This window comes from Rhododendron vialii, chromosome 2a (genome assembly GCF_030253575.1).
Source record: "Rhododendron vialii isolate Sample 1 chromosome 2a, ASM3025357v1".
Taxonomy (NCBI): domain Eukaryota; kingdom Viridiplantae; phylum Streptophyta; class Magnoliopsida; order Ericales; family Ericaceae; genus Rhododendron; species Rhododendron vialii.
Window position 1 is genome coordinate 29,885,461 of NC_080558.1, and position 20,968 is coordinate 29,906,428.

At 44.0% G+C, this 20,968-nt stretch overlaps 2 protein-coding genes across 2 annotated transcripts; both read left to right on the plus strand.

The window, feature by feature from the left end:
* Window positions 1-14,014: 14,014 nt before the first annotated feature.
* Window positions 14,015-17,066, plus strand: LOC131316093 (uncharacterized). The gene is made up of 4 exons (XM_058345366.1): window positions 14,015-15,631; window positions 15,727-15,894; window positions 15,976-16,515; window positions 16,585-17,066. The coding sequence occupies exon 1, from the start codon at window positions 14,118-14,120 to the stop codon at window positions 14,649-14,651; it is 534 nt and encodes a 177-aa protein (XP_058201349.1). The 5' UTR covers window positions 14,015-14,117; the 3' UTR covers window positions 14,652-15,631; window positions 15,727-15,894; window positions 15,976-16,515; window positions 16,585-17,066.
* Window positions 14,984-15,748, plus strand: LOC131317397 (protein MAIN-LIKE 1-like). The gene is made up of 2 exons (XM_058346953.1): window positions 14,984-15,612; window positions 15,727-15,748. Exons 1-2 carry the CDS (start codon window positions 14,984-14,986, stop codon window positions 15,746-15,748), a joined length of 651 nt encoding a protein of 216 aa, XP_058202936.1.
* Window positions 17,067-20,968: the final 3,902 nt, after the last annotated feature.

The following is a 20,968-nucleotide window of genomic DNA, read 5'->3' on the forward strand; positions in this document are numbered from 1 at the left end:
GCCAAGGAGCTTTTTGAACATGATGGTTGCAAGTCTTTGGTACGTTGCCCCAGCATTTCTTAGCCCAAATGGCATGACGCTATAGTAGTACAACCCTCGCGGTGTAAGAAAAGAAGTCTTCTCTTGATCAGGCCCAAACATAGCAATCTGATGATATCCTTGATATGCGTCGAGGAAACTCATTCGTTCGTAACCAGCAGTTGCGTCAACCAACTGGTCTATCCTTGGAAGAGGAAAACTGTCTATTGGACACGCCTTGTTTAGGTCTGTGAAGTCTACGCAGACAAGCCACTTCCCATTCTTTTTCTTTACCACCACGATATTGGATAACCACTCTGGGTAGTAAACTTCACGTATTGCTTTTGCCTCCAGCAAACGATCAACCTCTTCAATTACAGCATCCACATGCTGCACAGCTGCTCTCCGTTTTTTCTGAATGACCGGCTTATGCTGAGGATCAACATTTAGACGGTGACAAATCACACCTGCATCTACTTTGGGCATTTCTTCTGGCACCCATGCAAATACATCAACATATTCCTTCAGAAATCTTATCAATTCAGCCTTTTCGTCTGCTGGCAATGATTCTCCGATTAAGAAATATCTTTCAGGATCAGTCTAGTTAATCTGAATCTTCTTTAAGCCTTCAACCACCTTTTCTGCCGGACTTCTTCCAACATCCTCGATAGTTGGTTGATCTGGCATTTCTAATGTATGAACGTGGTGGGCCTTTGGGGCTCTTTTAATGATGGAAATTAGGCATTGTTGGGCCACTTTCTGATTGCCTCTAATTACTTCAACCCCATTCGATCCTAGAAATTTCACCATCTGGTGATAAGTCGAGGAGACCGCTCTCATTTTGTGCAGCCTTGTCCTCCCTATAATCGCGTTATAGGAAGAAGGAACATCGACAACTAAGAAATCTGTTTTCAACATCACTGATCTAGCCCGAACAGGTAACGTTACTTTTCCAAGAGGCCAAACTGCTCCTGCACCGAACCCAATCAGGGGTGTTGTAGATTGTTCTAAGTCTGTTTGGGTCAGCCCGAGCTTCTTGAACGCATCATAGTACATTACCTCTGTACAACTTCCTGAGTCAACTAGAATCCTCTCGATGTCATATTCCTCAACTCGTAGGGTTATGACCAAAGCATCGTTGTGGGGTATTTGGACCTCTCCCAGATCATCATCTGTGAATGCTATGCTTTCATTGCACACATCACTCTCTCGCCTCCTCTTGTTATCCAATCGCATCACGTGCTGATTGTGCCTGACTTGCCTTTGTAATAGCCTGACCTCATTTCTCGTATAAGGTGTGGCCAACCCATGTATCATGTGGATTACCCCTTTAGGATTCTGCTCATATTCTAGATCCATGGCTTTCCCTTTGTCCTTGGGATCTTCTTGGATAAATTCCTTGAGATAGCCCTGAGAGACCAAATCGTCAAGGTGCCTTTTGTACATTTCACAATCTTCAATCATATGGCCCCAATCTTTATGGTGGCTGCAGTGCTGATTCGTAGCATGTTTTGCGTCTTTATCCCCGCCTAGACTTGGGGGCCATTTGAAGTATGGCTGATTCTTTATTCGATAAAGAATCCTGTAAATTGGTTCTTTCCAAACCGTAGTGATAGAAAAGAAAGATTTAGGGTCAGGAGCTTGCTTATCCTTGTACGGTTCTTTCTTAGCCTGCCCGTACTCCTTTCTTTCTCTGTAAGTCTTGAGCTCTGGCTTATCCACTTTCTTAACAGGTGCCTTTATCTGTTCGGCAACAATCCTGCCATCCTCTCGGAGTATGTCATCCTCCATTCTGGCGTGTTGTTCAATTCGCTCCATTATTTTGGCCAACGTTGCTACCGGATGCATATTCAAAGACCGGTGCAACTCTCCCCGAACAGGCAAGCCAGTCTTGAAGGTTGCAATCGCATATTCTTCACTGGAGCTCTCAATCTCGTTGAAAGTCTCCCAGTACTTTTTAGCGTAATCTCTGATCTGCTCGCTTTCTGCTTGTTTCATAGTGGAAAGGCTTTCGAACGTCTTCGGGGCTCTTCTGCTTGTCCAGAACCAGGCAGTGAACTCCTTGGCCAACTGCCTCCATCCTCGTATGGATCGTGGGGCCAATTTATGGAACCAAGATAGGGCCACCTTCCCGAGACTCGAAGGGAACATTTTGCACAAGATGGCATCATCCCCATCATGCATGAACATAGCCTGCTAGTAGTTCTGTATGTGAGCTACGAGGTCTGCGTTTGTCTCGTAAAGTATGAACGTACCATGCTTCACTCTACTCGGCAACCTAGCCTCTTGTAGCTTCCTTGCAAATGGGGTGGCTGCTATATTACTCATGGCCTTCCGTGCTGCTTCTCGTGCAGTCATGGTTTCATCTTCTAGTCCTTTTGTTTTGTTGGGTCTAATCCTTTCCCAATCGGAATCAGGTCTTTCGTACCTGTCCCTATGATGCTTCCTAGTCCCTTCCTCCTCAGGGGTATAACTTCGGCCCCTACTTCTCCTTCTTTTTGGAGAAGTCCTTCTTCATTCCGGTGTTCGGCTTTTGCTTTTGCTCCTCTTTTTTCGTGGAGAAGCTTTGTGTCGCCTTGGGGTTGGACTTCTGCTTTTGTTTCTTCTTCCTCGTGAAGGGGCTTTTCTGTATTTTATCATAGCATACCCGTTGCCTCTGGAATCTCTTCGAGACAGTCCGGAATCCTCCGGGTGTTCCCTGATCTCATGCTCTCATTTTTTAATCAGACGAGCATACTCCTCGATTTCTTGCCTCTTTTTATCGAGAACATCTTCGCTATGGTGCACACTCCTGGAGTGTGCGACTGATTCATCCCTTCGGTGGGATTTACTCCTTCTCGTGGATCTCGAAGCCGTCCCTCCCTCTCTGTTCCTAGAGTTGTCATGAACAGTAAGGGAGCGGTCCTTACTCGTGGTCCTCCAATGTCCGCCTTCGGGCTTTCTCGGAGCCCCGGGCGGAAATTTATCTCCACCTTAATCTACCAGATTTTTCGGATCGTGTGGTGTTGCTGGATCTATTTCCACCATGGTCGTTTTTCAAATCGTTCGTTTCCCACAGACGGCGCCAATTGTAGGGGGATGAAAACAATTGATGCTTCGAATCACCTTGGATTGCAACGGCTTATTCATGTCTTTTCACCGGAACCCTAATTCATCGTTGGTACCCTAATCTGCAAAACAGACAAGGAATGAGTGCACCTTTGCCTCTCGTGGCAAAGGCCCTCCGATGCCAAAGTTAGTATCACGTACTGGCAATAAACCCTAAATATCAATAGGAAGTCACGTATAAGTTCAATGTCTTGCATACCTTTATCTCTATGTTTACCTCATATTTATAGATTCATGGATGCTTGCCACCCAAGTATCCGTGTTGCAATAGGTTTCTTACCTCGTATAGGAAACCTGAATATCTTAGATTCTCGTTCCCGTATCAGTTTATTATAAAAGAGTCCTTTTAGGATTCTTTTCCATTACCGGCCGAACATCCCATTCTCATTGGGTATCTTTCCCAGATCCTATATTCTCGGGATCTCATCCCTCAGAGGATAGGACTGTTCTGGAATCTTCTAGAGCGTTCCCACCGCCTTAGCATTCGAGACCGCTTTACTTAATAACTATTTCCCTGTTCAGCCATCTCATTGCCGAACAGTGAATCTGGACTAATGACCCCACATGTCACTGGTCCACATTCTTATGCTTTTGGTAAATGACTTCACGTGTCTTTTATCTACACTTGCCGAACAAACTATATGGGCTAATGACTCCCCATGCCAATGATCCAAATCGTCGTTCACCGCCCTTCCCGGCTAAGTCCTACCATATTTACCACATGCCCTCATAAACCATGTGTTCGGCAACTAAATGTATCTGTTCGGGAATACCTCCCTACAGATGGCACCAATGTCTATGGCGCCATACCAAATGGCCCTGCTGAACTCAAGGAGCTCAAGACCCAATCGAAGGAGCTGATGTACAAAGGATTTACTAGGCCGAGTATGTCACCATGGGAAGCACCGGCATTGTTCGAGAAGAAGAAAGAAGGCACGCTTCGACTGTGAGAGGTTAGGAAGGTTTATCTTTCCGTGACTGCAAAGGTTCCTTCAGTGCCTTTGCGAATATTGAAAAGTATCGTAGGGTTTACCTGCTGATGTTCGATGGAGAACTTATGCTTTACAATGTTGGAAATGGTTTTGTTCAAGTTGATCCATTGTTTGGAAATGGATTAAATATCGTGAAGTAGGAAAGGATCGTGCTAAGGAAACATCTGTAGGATATGAGTCTGCATGATAATTTGGTAGAGATTTTGCATTTGGCATTGGTATTTACGGTTGAGACCTTACCAAAGGCATACAACGAGGCAAGTTGTTTGACGGCAGAAGCAACTTCAACCCCATATCGTTAAGCAGAGGCTTAATTCGATTGATGGTGACCTACTTCTAATTTTAAGGGGGATAGTCGATGATTCCGAGATCGGTTTAGCGACCTAGTCTAATCTATAGTCGCGCGCCAATTTCGGGGACGAAATTGTTTTAAGGGGGATAGATTGTAACAGCCCTGATTTTTTGAAGGTAAAATTTCGTTAAATATTTGAATTTTATTTGAATTACTTATTTTTACTTTCAATAATCCGTCGTAATTAGATTCTAGTCTTTCGGGGCCAATCGTATTAGATTCCAACCGACTACTTGGAGGAACCGAGCAACCAAACTCACCTAGTTACTAGATGAACCTTTTGAATCTCTTGAACCGTTTTGCCTTTACCCATTGGTCAATAGAAGTTAGGGTAATCTTTGTCCATTGGACAATAGGCCTCCTATTAAAAAAAATGTTGGTTAGTACATGGATATAGTATTATATATGTTTTAAACACATGTGCAAAGTACATATATGCATTGTTTATTGAGGATTCTCCCATCCTTCTATTATCCTTTGGTTATTAACCACTAGGAAAACTATTACCCATTGGGTAATAGCCCCAATCTTCTAATAAGGTACAAGGCTTTGTTTTAATAATCATGATTTGGATTTTTCATGTACTTTTATGCATTAAAATATTGGGGTATATCTAAACCCTAGATTTCCGAAGTACTTTGTTGAATAAAATAGTACAAGTACTTTATTGTTATTTTAATAGGGAGAATACTAGCCTATTATTTAATTGGGGTACTTGGTACCACTTTTATATTTAAATATTGGGCATTTGTACATGTGTATCAATACCCTAAATTTGCAAAAGTACAATATCTATTAGTTTAATCAAACATGTGCCTAATTAGATTTCTTTAATGGGGTATTTGGATTTGAAAATCTAGTACTTTTGTACTTTTATGTTATTATATGTGTATATTTATATATAGTGTACTTGAGAGAGAGAGAGAGAGAGAAATGCCGAGAGAGAGAGAGGGAGAGGGAAGCCGAGAGAGAGAGGGAGAGAGAGAGAGAGGAAGGAGGAAAGAGAGAGGAAGATTGGTTGTACCTTCCATGATCTTCTTCATCCTTTCAAATCCATGGGTAAATATTCTTCCTAGCCTAAATCTACCTCCCAATTGTCCTCCTATTATCGTTTAAGGACCAAATCTTGTACAATTTATCCTTTCTCTTCATCAAATCTTCCAAAATCTTCCATAATCAAATCTTTGGTAAAAATCTTAGCCATGCAAGCCTAGGGTTAGGCCTTGATCTTCCAAGATTGCATGACAAGTTTCAAAATTTGAGGTATGGAGAGAGAATGGGGGGCCGGCCTTGAGAGAGGAGAGAGAGCCAAAGTTTTGGCTATAAATAGAGCCATTCCCATGGCATTGCAACTCACACCTTCCATTCTTCAACTTCTCTCTCTAGAAATCGTTTGTTCTTGCTTTGTTCTTCTTGTTCTTGAGTTCTTCAAGAAACTCATCCAAAGCCGCCACTAAACCGCCACTCGACCACCCTCCGATCCAAAAAGCTTAAATAGTTTAGTCAAGATTAGGTTTCGAGAGAGACCTTTCTCTTTTGAAGCTACCGGAGACCACCGTAGGAAGTTACTCCATCCGACCACCGATTACCGTCCGTAAGCTGTTACTACCGCCTAGAAGAACGGTAAGGAAATCCTTACTTACTTACTTACTTACTTATTCCAAGTAAAACGTATGTTGTTGATCTTTGAGAAAGAACGGTTTTCGAAAGTTAAAACGTTACCATGTGAATCGAAGTATTCGTATTTTGATATTTCAAGGAGTATGAGTTTGTATACATGAATTGATTGTGTTACTTGTGGTATATTATAGAGTTGGATGATCTTGTTAGAATGTTTCATGCTTACTTTTGTCCTATAGCGGAGTCTTTGCATGTAAACGAGACACGAGAATCAAGAAAGTAGAAACATGGCACCTAGGGTGTGATTAATGAAAGGAAATATTTTCCGAGGAAGGAAATATTTTGAAACTATATTATGACCGGTTTTGGTGGCATAATGTGAGTTAGGTGTGTGTGTTCCAATGGAAATCCGTAGCAGCGGAACCATTGTGAGGATGTGTGTGTTCCCATAGGAATCCGGACCGGCGGAACTATGGTGAGGTATGGCTTGGTTATCCGCGGAGAGGAGCCAATGCAAAATTTTGTGTGCCAATGGGAACCCGGTGCGGCGGAACCATTGTGAGGATACTCGGGAACCCAGAACGGCGGAACCGAGGTTGGGTGTGTTCAAAAATGATTTTGGAAATGTTGAATGGTATATGAAAATGACGAGTCGCGTAGGAGAAACTCAGAAGATCATGACACCAACGCTAAGTAATGAATGTGGATGTGTGATTGTTATTGTCTATTGTATATAAACTATTGTTTGTAAGTTATGGGTTAGCTGGTATGAGATTATTCTGCTGAGCTTTTGTAGCTCATGGTATTACCTTTGGTGACCCTGACATATTATATCGGTGGCGACGCTGGTATAATGTGTCAGACCTTGTAGATGTTCAAGACGAACAGTTCACCGTGGAAGCTTTTGGAGCAGAAGAGCTTGCTAGGATGGAAGAGCAGGCAGAGTAGTATCAGGAACCCTAGTTTCCTTCCTTGTTGAATATATGTACCCTTTACTATTGATGTATTTATGATGTAATAATGAGCCAGACTCTCTTTGTTATGTAATAAATGCCTCATTAAAGTACCCAAAATTTGGGGGCGTTATAAACTTCCTTAATGCGGGCAGATGGCCGTCCCATTCCTTGGATTTGACAATCATGTCGTCGACATAGACTTCCACTTCCTTGTGAATCATATCGTGAAGCAATGCCGTCGCAGCCCTTTGATAAGTTGCCCCAGCTTTCTTTAACCAAAACGGCATGACCCGATAGCAGTATGTCCTTCATTCGGTGGTAAAGGTAGTCTTCTCATGGTCCTCATGTGCTATGAGGATTTGGTTGTATCCCGAAAATCCATCCATGAAAGAAAGCAAAGCATGTCTAGCAGTATTGTCTACAAGAACATCAATATGAGGCAGGGGGAAATCGTCTTTGGGACTAGCTTTGTTTAGATCCCAAAAGTCTACACAGATTTTAATATTGCCATCCTTTTTAGGGACAGGCACAATGTTTGCGACCCATTAAGGGTATTCAGTTAACATTAGGAATTCAGCATTAATCTGTTTAGTGACTTTCTCTTTTATCTTTAGCACCCAATCGGGCCTCATTTTCCTCAGTTTTTGTTTAACTGGCTTTGCATCGGGATAAAGGTGAATTCGGTGTTCCGTGATTTCAGGATCGATTCCGGGCATGTCTGCGTGGGACCATGCGAAGACATCTTCGAACTCTTTAAGTAAGCCAATGTATTCCTGGCGTTCTTCCAGAGATAGCGCGGAACCGATTTGAACGATTCAGGGATTTTTCTCATCTCTCAAGTTTATTGAAATTACTTCTTCTTTTATAGGCTAGGCATGCCTTTTGTCTTCCCTTTCGACTAAAGATCTCAATTCTTTAGGGATGTCCCCTTCAAACTTTATCCCTTCATCATCGGGGTCGACGCAATTTATTTCAAAAACAAAGGGTAAGCGGAATCAGTCACGTCTTGATTTCATTAGCGGTTCCCACAGAGAGATACATAGCAGTGGACTCGAACTCGAAATAAAAACTACGTCGATGAGGGCCCAGAGGCACAAACACCGACTCAAAGCTAGACTCAAAGGACTCAGTGTCGGTCTCAGAAGACTCAGAGTTAGTGTCAGTGCAAGTTACAACAGGTGTGAAAGTGCAATTTTTATAGTCTCCAACGGCTTCCACAATGAGCGGGGTTGGGTCTTTGACAGCTTCATCTCCCAACATCATCACCTCTGCATCCTTGACCAGACCTCTAGGACTAGCTCTTCCAAATAGAGACTCAAGACTGCCTGCATTGAAAACGTCCTGCCAATTCGATGACAAGGCCTTTACTAGTGACTCCAGCTTTTCGGTTTCCTCATCTTCCCAAGTGTTGACAACAAAGATTTCAAACCAAGGGTGTTGCTCCTTTGTCTCGGGATTCCCAAAACGGCTTTAGATGCCCCTAATCACACCAGAACAAATAATTAACAGAAAATCAAAATGCTATGATTACTGTAGACACCCCAATTTGGCCTAACGATTATTTCAAGTCCCACCTTGGGGACCACCCCAATGATGAATGGATACAGTGATTGCTGATTGACTTCTCGTGAACCCGTGGACTTTTGGTGAGTATTTTTATCCACTTAGAGGACCCAATCAAGAGCCAAATAGCATTTCAGACAGAAATACAGAATATTAGGAGAATCTATCTTTCAGCCATAACATTGATCTCACGGCCTCAACTTCATTCCTTCACCCGTGAAACATGTTGCTTGAAAATCTCCCTGAGAGATTGATTCCTCGGTAGCCAGATCGATTCTTCGGCTGCCCAATCTATTCCTCGGCCGCCAGATCCTTTGCCCGGCCGCCAGATCGTCTATTTTCCAGATTCTAGAATGTTCTGTCATACGTTTGATCTGATCACCAAAACCCTAGCAACCTTTTTCCGATGCATTTGGGCTACGAAAGGAGATTCATTTAGAGATCTTCTAGCCTTATAATTCCTTATTGATTCATGTCATTTGATTGGCTGGAGTGAGTCACCAATTGCCTATATAAAGAGGCCCTTATGGTTCGAAATTAACACAGATAATCACTATCACTAGCCACGAAATTCTACACAAATACTCTCTCATACTCCCTTTACAAAAACCCTTAACTTTTCGAAGGCAGCCGCGATCCAACGATCAAACCCCAAAGCACATACCCTAACCCTAGGGTTTTCAAGAAGCGAAATCAGTCAATCACCCCCAATCCGAAGCAATCAAGCAACTGAGGGATCAAGGTGGTGAGGCCCAAGGGCCTATGGTTTGGTTTATTTCTTGTCTTTATACAGTAATTGTAGTGTCTTGATTTTCTGCTAATCATTTAGCCTGGTGTGAGGAAGAACATCGGTTAGGGGATCAGTCCTTCGACTGATACATCGACCTAGTGGGATTCCTTGGCTGTGACATCTATTCACCGGCCGCGGGATCTATTTTCCTGGAACAGTTTATCCTTTCTGTTTATTTTGATGCATGCTTTAATTATCATTCTGGCTCACCTTATCAACTGTTAAAGGCTAAAATCGATTTACATGTTTAGAATTAAATAATGCAAGCACTAATCATATGTTGAATGATTATGGGTCAGTCTTACAACTAGGCAAAGAGGGGTGCCTTACACCTTACACTTATTGTACTATTGGCTCCCGTACCCGGAATCTCTAATTGTTTTTCCTAGTTTTATAAACTGGGCGGCGACTCTGTTTTGATGATAACCGCTATCGTGTGGCGATGTTCCTAGCCATGGTAATATCCATGATCTTGGTTTATAAAGCAAACAAACAAACATACAATGATCAATCTATATGGCGATGCCCCGTTTGGGAGATGTCTACAATTACAGTATAAAAACATAAAAAAGATCAAACCATAGGCCCCTGGGCCTCACCACATTGATCTCTCAGTTGCTTGATTGCTTTGGATTGGAGATGATTGACTAATTTGCTTCTCAAAAATCCTAGGGTTAGGGTTTGTACTACGGGGGGTTTGATCGTCAGATTGCGGCTGCCTTCGGGGGGTTAGGGCTTTTGTAGAGAGAGTATGAGAGGATATTTCTGTAGAATTTCGTGGCTAGAATGGGTGGGTTGTGTTGTATCTTTTCGGAACCCAAAGGCCCCTTTATATAGGCAATTGATGACTCACTCCAACCAATCAAAAATGCACGAATTAATGGGAAGTATATATGCACAAGATCTCTACTTATAATCTCCTTTCGCAGCCCGAAAGAATCAGAATTTGGCTGCTAGGGTTTTGAGCACGGACCAAACGATTGACAGAACATTCCAGAATCTGAAAAAAAAGACGATCTGGAGGCCGAGGAATGGATCTGGCGGCTGAGGAATGGATATGGCGGCCGAAGAATGGATCTGGTTGCCGAGGAATCAATTTCTCAGGGAGATTTTCAAACATGTTCCAAGGGTGAAAGAATGAAGTTGAGGCCGTGAGATAGATCTTTCAGCCGACAGATGGATTTTCCTAGGATGCTGTATTTCTGTTTGAAAGGCTATATGGCTCTGAATTGGGTCCCCTAAGTGGCTAAAAGTACTCACCAAAAGTCCACTGCTTTACAAGAAGTCAATCATCAATCACTGTATCTATTCATCATCGGGATGGTCCCCTAGGTAGGACTTAAAATAATCGTTCGGCCAAATTGGGGTGTCTACAAAACTTCGTTTAATATGTTTCTTCTTTCATATTGCTTTGAACCCCGATCTCCTCTAACACCTTTTTGACACCTCTGAATCTTTTTCAAGCATGGCTAGTCGAATTCCCTTGGTTAATCTTAATCATCCTTGTGCTATTAGGCTTACATTATTGGAAAGATTGCTCGATTAGAAATTGTATCGAAATGTCATGTATGCACTGATTGTGTGTGTAGATGATTGTGGCACATATATCTTGTTTGTTTGATGTTGTGAATGACTTGTGAATATTGGAATGTGCTTGCCATGGCTATTGAATCGGTTTGGCATACGTGTGTAAGGAAATGGGGTTTAGGGGTCCCGTAACACAAAGGGAGGTAATACGGAGCCTCAAGTGGGTCCCGTAACGCAAAGGCTGGTAATTCGGTGATCCAAGTAGTTAGAGTTCACTGTAACGCAAGGGGTGGAAATACTTTGGGCTACCCAAAAGAAGCCCGAGGTTAGGACCCTCCGCTCATTTTTGATTTATCGAAAAAGTGTTGGAAAGAGTCGCCACCCGGGTTTTTATGAAATGGTTTGCCACCCTAGAAACCTTGAGCTTAAAAGTGATAGTCGAGTTTGAAAACAAATTAGAGATTTTGGATTCGTAAGCCAAGTTACAAAAAAGGAAGGCTTTTATTCGGCACCCTTCTCGCCTGATACGAGGACCAGTCTCTACTAAATATTTGTGGGATTTTTGGAAAATGCTTATATTCTTGACCTTTAGAAACACATAGCAATAAAAAGTGTATGGTGTAGGCATGTGCTGAGTGTACAGTATATAAAAGAATAAAACTGAACAGAAAAATTGGACGCGATAAATGAAAAGAATGCAAACTGTCGAAAACTGCAGAAAATGGAGACAACTCCATTGCGCTAGGGTCCCTATGCCCAACGCGAAGCACTTGTCCATATCAGTATTTGAAAATGTTTTCTTTTTATCCAAACAGTGGATTAATTGGTAAAATGCCTAGATAATAACTTTTGAAAATGTTTTGAGATGTTTTTGGATGAAATAGTAAAAAAATAGTATTGAAAACAAGTAATAAATGCTAAAAATAGACGTAAAAGCCCCTGAACCCACTGATATTTGAAATGATCAGCGAGCCCAGGAGGAGATACCCAACGCTAGGGAGTTACTCCCAAGCACAAAGCACACGCGATCACATTTTTTCATAAGAAAAGCCCACAATCGCGTTAACCTGCTCGTAGCCCTACTTTGGGTTCCTAGTTTCCTCAGATGAATAGAAACCAAAAATGTAGGTAGCTTACTACCTTTTGAGTGCTTGATCAAGATTTTGAGGCTTGGTTTGGATGGTTCAATGGATGTTTTGAGTTGGAGAATGATGAGAGAAGTATTATGGGTAGAGTATTGAAGAAATGGGGAGTTTTGGGATGGAAATAGGATTTTTCCCCTTAAGGCACATAATATTTCGAAAGTTTTCTCAAGTATATATGAGAGAAATGTAAAATATAAGTTGTATGTATTTTAGAGAGAGGGAGAGAGGTTTTCTAGAGTTGGAAGGGATGTATTTCATGTGTGTTCAATGTGGCTCTAAACACCTCTATTTATAGGAAAAACGAAGGAGGAGCGTTTATGTAGACTTATAGTTGGCTAGATGCTCTGTAGGGGGTCATGATGAGATTCCTGTAGCAGTCTGAGCTGTCAGTAACAGAAAAAGATTTGTTAGTAACAGAAAAAGATTCCCCAGTGCTGGTGAGTTTGTGCTCAGCGTTGGGTAGTTTGTTAGACTGCCTTGTGCTGGGCAGTTCTTGTGGTTCAGGCTCTGGGATGCTCAAGAATCGTTGATCAAGCCTTCAAATTCATGGTTCTATTTTGTATCATCAATGGAGATCTAATGTAGTTCGGGGAGTCTCGAATTGGGGTGTCTCTAGTTCCCCCCCTTTGACGAATGCTCGGGTACCACGACAGGATACGAGTATACGTTAAAGATCAAGACACCCCAATAAAGCATCCTAGAAACCCTTAGACCAAATAGAAAACAAGTAAACTTGAGGTCGCGCTCAAGGAGCTGCCTACGTACCCTGTTATAGGGATCAGACCTGCATAGTTCATTTGGGGCAAATGCATGCGAATAGATAAAATCATGCTCATGATCATGTTTGTGATGCAAGCACAAGAAAATGAATGGGGCAGACCCTCGCAGACATACCCTCGTGGTAACGGGATAGACGCTCGTAGTAAATGTAAGCTTGGAAAAATGAAATTGGGACATGGACCCCTTTGGATCTTAGAATGGGACGCAGACCTTTGGATTTTGGAGACGGGACATGGACCCTTTGGATTTTGAAGACGGGACACGGACCCTTTGGATCTTGGGATAGGATGCGGGCCCTTGGATTTTGGAAACGGGCCATGGACCCTTGGATTAGATTTTGGAATTGGGACACGGACCCTTTGGATCTTGGAGATGGGACACGGACCCTTGGATTAGATCTTGGAATTGGGACGCAGACCCTTTGGATTTTGGAAATGGGACGCGAACCTACAGATTTTGGAGATGAGTCACGGACCCTTGGAATTTTTAGAATGGGAGCCCTTTGAATTTTTGGAATGGGACGGACCCTTGGAATTGATTTTCTGGATTCAAACTCTGGACCATAATGGCCCAAAAGAAACCAAATAGGCCGAGGCCCAATAGAAGCCCACTACCTCCTGGAAATAGTGCCCAGTGCTGGGCATTAAATGCTTTGTGCTGGAGACAAGGTTCCAGACCTAGTCCAGCTGAACGGTCTTCTTTTTTTCTTTTTCTCCTCTTTTGTGCTAGGGCTTTTCTCATTCGTGCTCGATACTCGAAATTCAAAAGAGACTCTCCCTCTCTCATTCTCTGTCTCGATTTCTCTCGGTTCCTCATGATTATGGAAGGGTCGGATGATCAAAAGGGTTCAGAGGCACCACAGGGTGCGGTTACCGAGGCGTCGGAGCTTGGGTGGGCTTTGGTACGGTGGCAATAGCGGCGACGACAAGGGAAGAAGCGACGACAAGTACGGGGGAGGAACCCCCTGCTATCACAGTGGTGTTAGAGTCCGGAGGGGCTTCAACAGTTGCAGTGGCAGTGGCAGTGGCAGTGGGAGAGGAGCCATGGGCTCTATCAGTAGCGGCGACGGCAAGAGAGGAGCCATTGGCTCCGTTGGCGGCAGCGACTGAGAAAGAAGGACCCGGGGTCCTCCTGAGCACAGCGGTTGGGCCCAATGGCTGAGCTCCGTGGCTTTTTGTAATTCCCTCACCGGTAATTCCAATTGAGGATATTCTGGAAGAGGCTGCTGCGAAAGAGGCACAGGTAAGTGGTGGTGACACGGTGGAGATGGAGACAGACGATGAAGGCGAGATCGAGATGGAGGATGAGGGTGGAAGCAGTGGCCCACCGGTTAGGAAGATAGAGGTGGAGTCCGGAGGGTCTCGGCTGACACGGGAGGAGAAGGGGAAGGCATTGGTGATCGAGGAGGAACCTGCGGTGGTGGTCCCTATCTTTGATAGACTAGCCGATGATCTGGGGGTGGAGTCGACTTGGCAGGTCTCTTTTTTAGACTATGAGGAGTTCGTGGAGGATGAGGATGTTCTTGAGGCCAAGATGGAGGAGCCAGGGATCGCAGCGATGGTGTTTGAGGCTCGCGTGCGGGAAGTAGAGCGAGAAGAGCTATTACGGAGCTTGGAACCGGAGGGAGATGAGGTGTTAAGGGAGTTTGAGCGGGAGGCCGCGGAAGCTGAGGTTGTGCCGAGGGTGTCGGTAATGCAAGAGGCTCAAAAGGCCGCGAGGGTGGATTTTAATGCGGTGACGTATGCACCGAGAGCACACTTCTTTGTTCCTCAGTTGCTGGATCCTTACAAGCCGACTTGAAAGACTTATGACAAGAGCTCGTTCTTGCGAGACCAGACCTTTCACTTGAGGGAGGGCTGCTTGGAGGTATTTTCATTGACCTTACTTTGTCGATTTCAATTTACCGAGTTAGCATGTATTAATCGAAGCATGAGTTCAATTCACACATCGTATGCTTGCTAAATAGAAATGAACAAATTAATGAAAAGCGATAAGTGTCATTATCCTTAAAAGATCATTCGAAGGGTTGCCTTTGCATGATTTTTTTCAAGTTTGATAACATTCATCGCGCCAGAAGATTGATAGTTTTGAATGCCCAATAGCACTTTAGACTGAGGACTCTATCTGTTTCAATGCCGAGAAAGGCTACGCTAACCGGCTTTGGAGGGTTCGTTCAGTCCTTGGAGTTCTATAGGGAACTCCCTAGCGTGGTTCAAGGGTTGGTGGATGCTGCGGGGTTCGGTACGTTCGTTCAGGTCTTGACAACGCCTATTCGAAACAACCATGCTTTGCTGACAGCCTTGGTGGAGAGGTGGTGGGATACCACTAATACCTTCCACCTCCCACATGGGGAGATGACAATCATGCCACTTGACTTTGCGGCGATTACAGGTTTAAGAGTGGGCGATGACCCAATCCCCTTCGACATGGGCCTTGCGAATGATGATGTGGCTCTGCAATGGTTCTTGGGCTTCGTGCCTAGAGTGGAGAATGGCTCGATCATGTATGCGAGTTTGAGGCGGCGGTGGAACCATGATCCTGCTAGTGATGAGGAGGCCGAGCAAATGGCTAAAGCTTACTTGCTGTACCTTTTTTGTGCTTCTTTATTTCTGAACAGGCACAGCCGGGTACACGTGTCCTTCTTGCCGGCCTTGCAGCATTTGCAAACAATTGGTTGTTTTGACTGGGGTGGTAGCGCTCTTGCGGCTTGTCATAGCTTTATAGGAGCTGCTTCTCGAGGTGTTTCTACCGCAGCTAATAGGTACTAGAGGATCTGGGAGGTAACAAACTTGTCACTTCTTTGCTTCAATTTGCCTCATTACCTTCGCTACTTGATTTATCTCATATTAATCTTTTTCACGTTTGAATCTTGCAGCTTTGGGCTTACGAGGTGTTAGGGATGTATCCCCCAGAGGTTACAGGACCGGTCCAGCATCTGATGCTGCAGGTTTCACACTATTGCTTGCCCAACACACTGAAGAAGCACAAGGATGTGAAGCTAAGTGCCTACCGAGCTTTCTTGGATGGGATGACCGGCGCGTTGGTGAGTTTGACACACTTCATTGGTGTTGAGATCAATATTTGTGATTTGATCGTTGACGCACAATCGTTTCTCTTGTCACAGATACACTAGAACCTTTGGGATGGGCTCGACGAGCCCTACCTAGCACGAAGTAAGGAGGTCACTCGAGGTCGAGTATTGCTTGAGTCACCTTATGGGTGGCAATGGTACTTTGGAGAGATGGTGACTCAAAAGTCACTTCGCTTGCTGGCATTCCAGGTACCTGCTCCACCTCTGGCTTACTTGCCATGTCCTTGGGGGTACACCGTTGCAGAGTTGGAGAGGTTCATGGTGTTGGAGACTGACCTTTCTCTGTACTTACGTCCTACTGAGGATTATGTTTCTTGGAGAGAGAGGCACCTGGCTGGTCCCCTAAGGCTTGTTGAGTTCCGACAAGTCAAGTTCAGTGCCACTACAGCGAGGAGGAGAGCGAAAGGTTAGGGTAGTGCCCCAAGGCAGGCTCGAGGTGGCAGAGGTGATGCCAAGGTGGTTGGAGGGCTCCCAGAGCTGTCGTGGGAGATTGAGGTGATGGCACCTTCGGGGGCTCAGAGAGTGATTGACTTGCCGCAACTGGACGAGCCGTTTGAGCCAATTAGTTACCAGGTACAATTTAGAGCGCAAATGAATTACTTGAATCCACAAATCGCTTTTCCCTAAACTCGCATTTTTCAGGTGCCGGTGGAGTGGGCGGATATGGCGCGTCGCCGAATTCTTGCAATGGAGAACATGTTGCGACTAGCCGCCGTAGGTCACTCTTTGCCCATGAGGCGGCCGAGTGAGCCTCCTGTGACTTAAGTATTGCTTATCATTGGTTTTGCTTTTTGATTTCCTAAATTATGGCTCTTGAATCTATTCTTATATTTGCGTGTTCATGCAGGGCCCTCCTTCCAAGACTAGCAGGCCTGTCGGTCGCGAGGCACAGAGAAAGAGGGCGGAAGACACTCTGGCGGCATCTTCGAGGAGCTCTCAGAGAGCGGTCACCTCATCGAGAGGCCAGAAGGCTACGAAGCCCTTGGCAAAGGAAAGTGAAGATAGCGAGGAGAGCGAGGAGGGATCCGACGAGAGCGTGGAGGCCTCGAGTCCTTCAACGGTCACGCCGGGTCCATCGTGCCCGGGGTCTCTTTATGGAGAAGACAAAGATGACAATGACAACGAGCCTCGCACTTGTGTTTCTTTTGCTTTACTGTCTTTTCTTTTGACATTGGGTTTGCACGCCCTCGTAGATTATGGGAGTAAAGGTAGTAGCTAGGCTTGCACGCTTTCTTTTGACTTTTGGGCGCCTGTTTACCCTTTTGACTCTTTGCATTGGGCTTACATGCCCGGTAGTTAGCGTGCTTCTCTTGGACATGTATTTTTGCACCTCGGCTCATGGATTCCATCGGATATATTAAAATTGTACTTTCTTTTGATCATTTGTTGCTATTAGTTAAAACAACTTAGAGATTATGAACAACCTTTTGATAATTTGCAATGGCAATGACCCCGTGACTTAAGACAAATTAATCCGCAGTTGTTTGCCATGATCTAGCTAGAAAGAAATGGATAGGGAATAGAATGATGCCTTTTGGACTAAAAACAATGAGATTTTGGCGAATTTTGTGCCTAAAATCTTGAATTCTGACATTCCAATGAAACCAGCATCCCCGGTCAGTCACAAATGCATAACATGACCTGTACGAGCTTCCCGAACAACCGAGAGCTCGGTTGGATTGGATTTGGACCCACCGCGGAGGTATTTGAATGGAAAAATGACGCTTTTTGTACCAAAAACTCAAATTTACATGAACCGGCGAAACTGACAGTTCCACAAAATTATTAATACGTAACATGACCTGCGTGAGGTGCCCGAACGACCAAAAGTTGCTTGGAAATGAATTTGGACTTATTACGGGCTCATTTGAGTGGAAAAATGGCATTTTTATACCAAACACTCGGATTTTGATCTGGATAAACAAAGAACACTACCGTGAAGTCATTTTTTCCCATTGAAACACGTTGGGACAGTTGGAAGTGAGCTTGGAGGCTTAGAAGTGGTTATGAGTGATCAGAACTAGTTTCTGCAGAAAATTGCAGACTGGTGTCTAGCACTGGGCACTTACTCCTCTATGCTGGGGAGTGATGCTGAGCTTGATCCCCAGCGCTGGGGTCTCATTCTTTTGTGCTGGACACTTGCTTCAGAAACTAGTTTCTACTGTTCCCCAAGGTTTCTAACTTATGACTTGATTGCTTTGTGTTCGAGATAAAGTGCAGCCCTTTTGATGCATTTTCTTGCTTCTTTTTTTTATTTTTTTCCTAGCCTTGTATTTGAAGAGTGATTTGAATAAAATTGAGTTATGAGAGTTTCTGCCTTTTGGTTCATTGAATCCACACTTGTTTCTTTAAGAATACAAACACTTGTCAATTTTGGATTTTATTTAAAAATGTGACCGAACCTCGAGATGAGGCTGCCTACGTATTCTTTTGCAAAGAAACCAAGTCATGACGGGTAGGGTTCACTTAGGTATTGACACTCTCCTTTTGTGCTCTAAATTTTGCGTAGTACCGCCCTTTCGGGTTTTCGGCCTAGCGAGCTCTTTCTTTGATTTTTATGCCTTAACTTTTGTCTAAGTTGCCCTTGTGGGTTTTTGACTTAGCAGGCTCTTGCTCTAATTTTTGCTTAGGTCTGCCCGCCCTTGCGGTTTTCAGCTCGACGAGCTTCTCTCAGGGATAGTAGCGCTTGAGTTGATCCAAATTGACAAATGTTGAAAATTCGCTGCTACCGAGGTTAATAAATTGCGCTGCTCCTTTAGATAAGATGGTCTTAATAATGTAGGGTCCAGCCCACTTTGGTCAGAACTTTCCCTTTGGATTAATGACAGGTGCTCGGATATATCAAGTTTCTGGACTTCATTTTCTTATTGAATGCACGGGCAATTCTTTATTGATAGCCTTGCACATGGTAAAGGGCTTTTAGTCTGCTTACGTCACATTCTGCCATGACTCTTAGCGATGGTACCTCTAACTCGATGGGGAGAACAACTTCCATGCCGTACACCAAGTAGTAGGGTGTTGCCCCTGTTGGAGTACGTACGGATGTCCGATAATCCCCAAAGTGCTAGTGGCAATTGCTCTTGTCAGTTCCTTATCGACTCAGCTATTGTCTTGACGGTTTTGTTTGCTGCCTCTACGGCCCCCTTGCTCAGATAATAGATTGTTTTCTCAACCCCATCGTCTCCTTCTTGTGCTAGTATGCATCCCATTGAGGATATGGTGATAGACAAGTAAATGATCAAATGTTTTTCCAGGACTGGTGGCATCAAAAAGGCCTTTTGATAAAAAATCGGCTCTCAAGTTGAGGTCAAATTGGATCTTTCCAAGGAAACTTCGCATGTCCTTCTCAGATTGTGGCGGTTTTGTTTCAAGAACAATGTTGATTTTGGAAAAGTCTACTTCGATATCTCGAGCAATGCCTCATTTTTCTCAGTTTTGCTTAACAGGCTTTGCATCGGAATATATGGGAATTCGGTGTTCGCGATTTTAGGATCGATTTCGAGCATGTCTACGTGGGACCATACAAAGACGTCTCCGAATTCTTTGAGTAAACTTATGTATCTTTGGCGCTCCTCCGGAGACAGCGCGGAACCAATTTGAACCATTTGGGGATTCTCCTCATCTCTCAAGTTTATTGCAATTACTTCTTCTTTTATAGGCTGGGCATGCCTTTCGACTAGAGTCTCAGTTCTTTTGGGGATGTTCCTTTTGAACTCTATCAGGGTCAATGCAATTTATTTTGAACACTAAGGGGTAAGCGAAATCAGTCACTTCATTCATTTCATCAGAAGTTCCCTCAGGGGATACACAATAGTGGACTCGAACTTAGAATAAAAGCTACGACGGGGAGGGCCCAGAGGCACAAACTCCAACTCAAAGCTAGACTCAAAGGACTCGGTGTCGGACCTAGTGGATTCAGGGTCAGTGCAAGTTACAGCAGGTGTGAAAGTGAAATTTTTATAAATTCCAGTGGCCTCCATGATGAGCGAGGTTGGATCTTTGATAGCTTCATCTCCCAGCATCATCATCTCTTCTTCCCAATGATTCAGAACAGACATAAAAAGCAAAAGACTAGTTCAAGAGCGATATTCTTATCATGTTTTATTGCTAAATGGAAGGATGTCGTGTCCATGTATCATCGGTGTCATCCACGTCTCTCTAGACCTATCTGTCGGCCCTTGTTTCACTCAAGAGCCATCGTACCAAGGGTTGCAACAACCACGGGTAAGTCGTGTCAGGTAGGTTAAATTCCTCTTGTTTGGAAATCAGAGCCAATCTCCGTATCTTGACCATCTGAGACAGAGCAATAAGGTTGTCGCAACCTAGACACAAATAGAACTTGAGGTTAAACAGGAACGCGGGGAGCCGTTCGAGCACGGCTAACACTGGAGGTACACTCCATGGATTTTAAGTCTCCTAGACTCTTTGGAAACAGCCCTCGAAGGTTGCCTTGATCCTCAGTGTTTCTTTTGACGATGTATCCTTTACTAAAAAACAGCAAGGCTTAGGGGATGTTAGAACGAGTTAAGTCCTTAATTCATTCTTCTTTCAAAGTTTCAATTTCGATTTTTGAAACAACTTAGTAAAAATGACGTGACATCATAACGAGGGTGGCGTGAGGGGAGTGGGGCTGTTAGCCAAAATGGTGTTAGTGGCTTGACACTGTAACCTGGATGGTGTAAGTGTCACGGCATTATCAATTGATCGTTCTATCATTCTCCATTGAATCCTTGATGGAAAAATATATTGAAGACTTAACAAATTTTGATTTCCCTTAAGACTTATTGTTTCAAAGACTAGCTCAAGCAACGTGTGTCCCATGGGGCACGACTTTTCATCGGGTCTTGGCAACCTCTTTGGACTGCAGGGGAGAGAAAAAGAAGCTCTAGGACAAACCTAATAGTAGAACTATACATGTGTGATGTAACATGATGATGCCATGTAAAATGCAGCATGTAAGTAGGATACGTCACATAGTCCTAACCACGGGTTCTTGTCCTAATTTGGAAGGGTCTATGGTTATGTA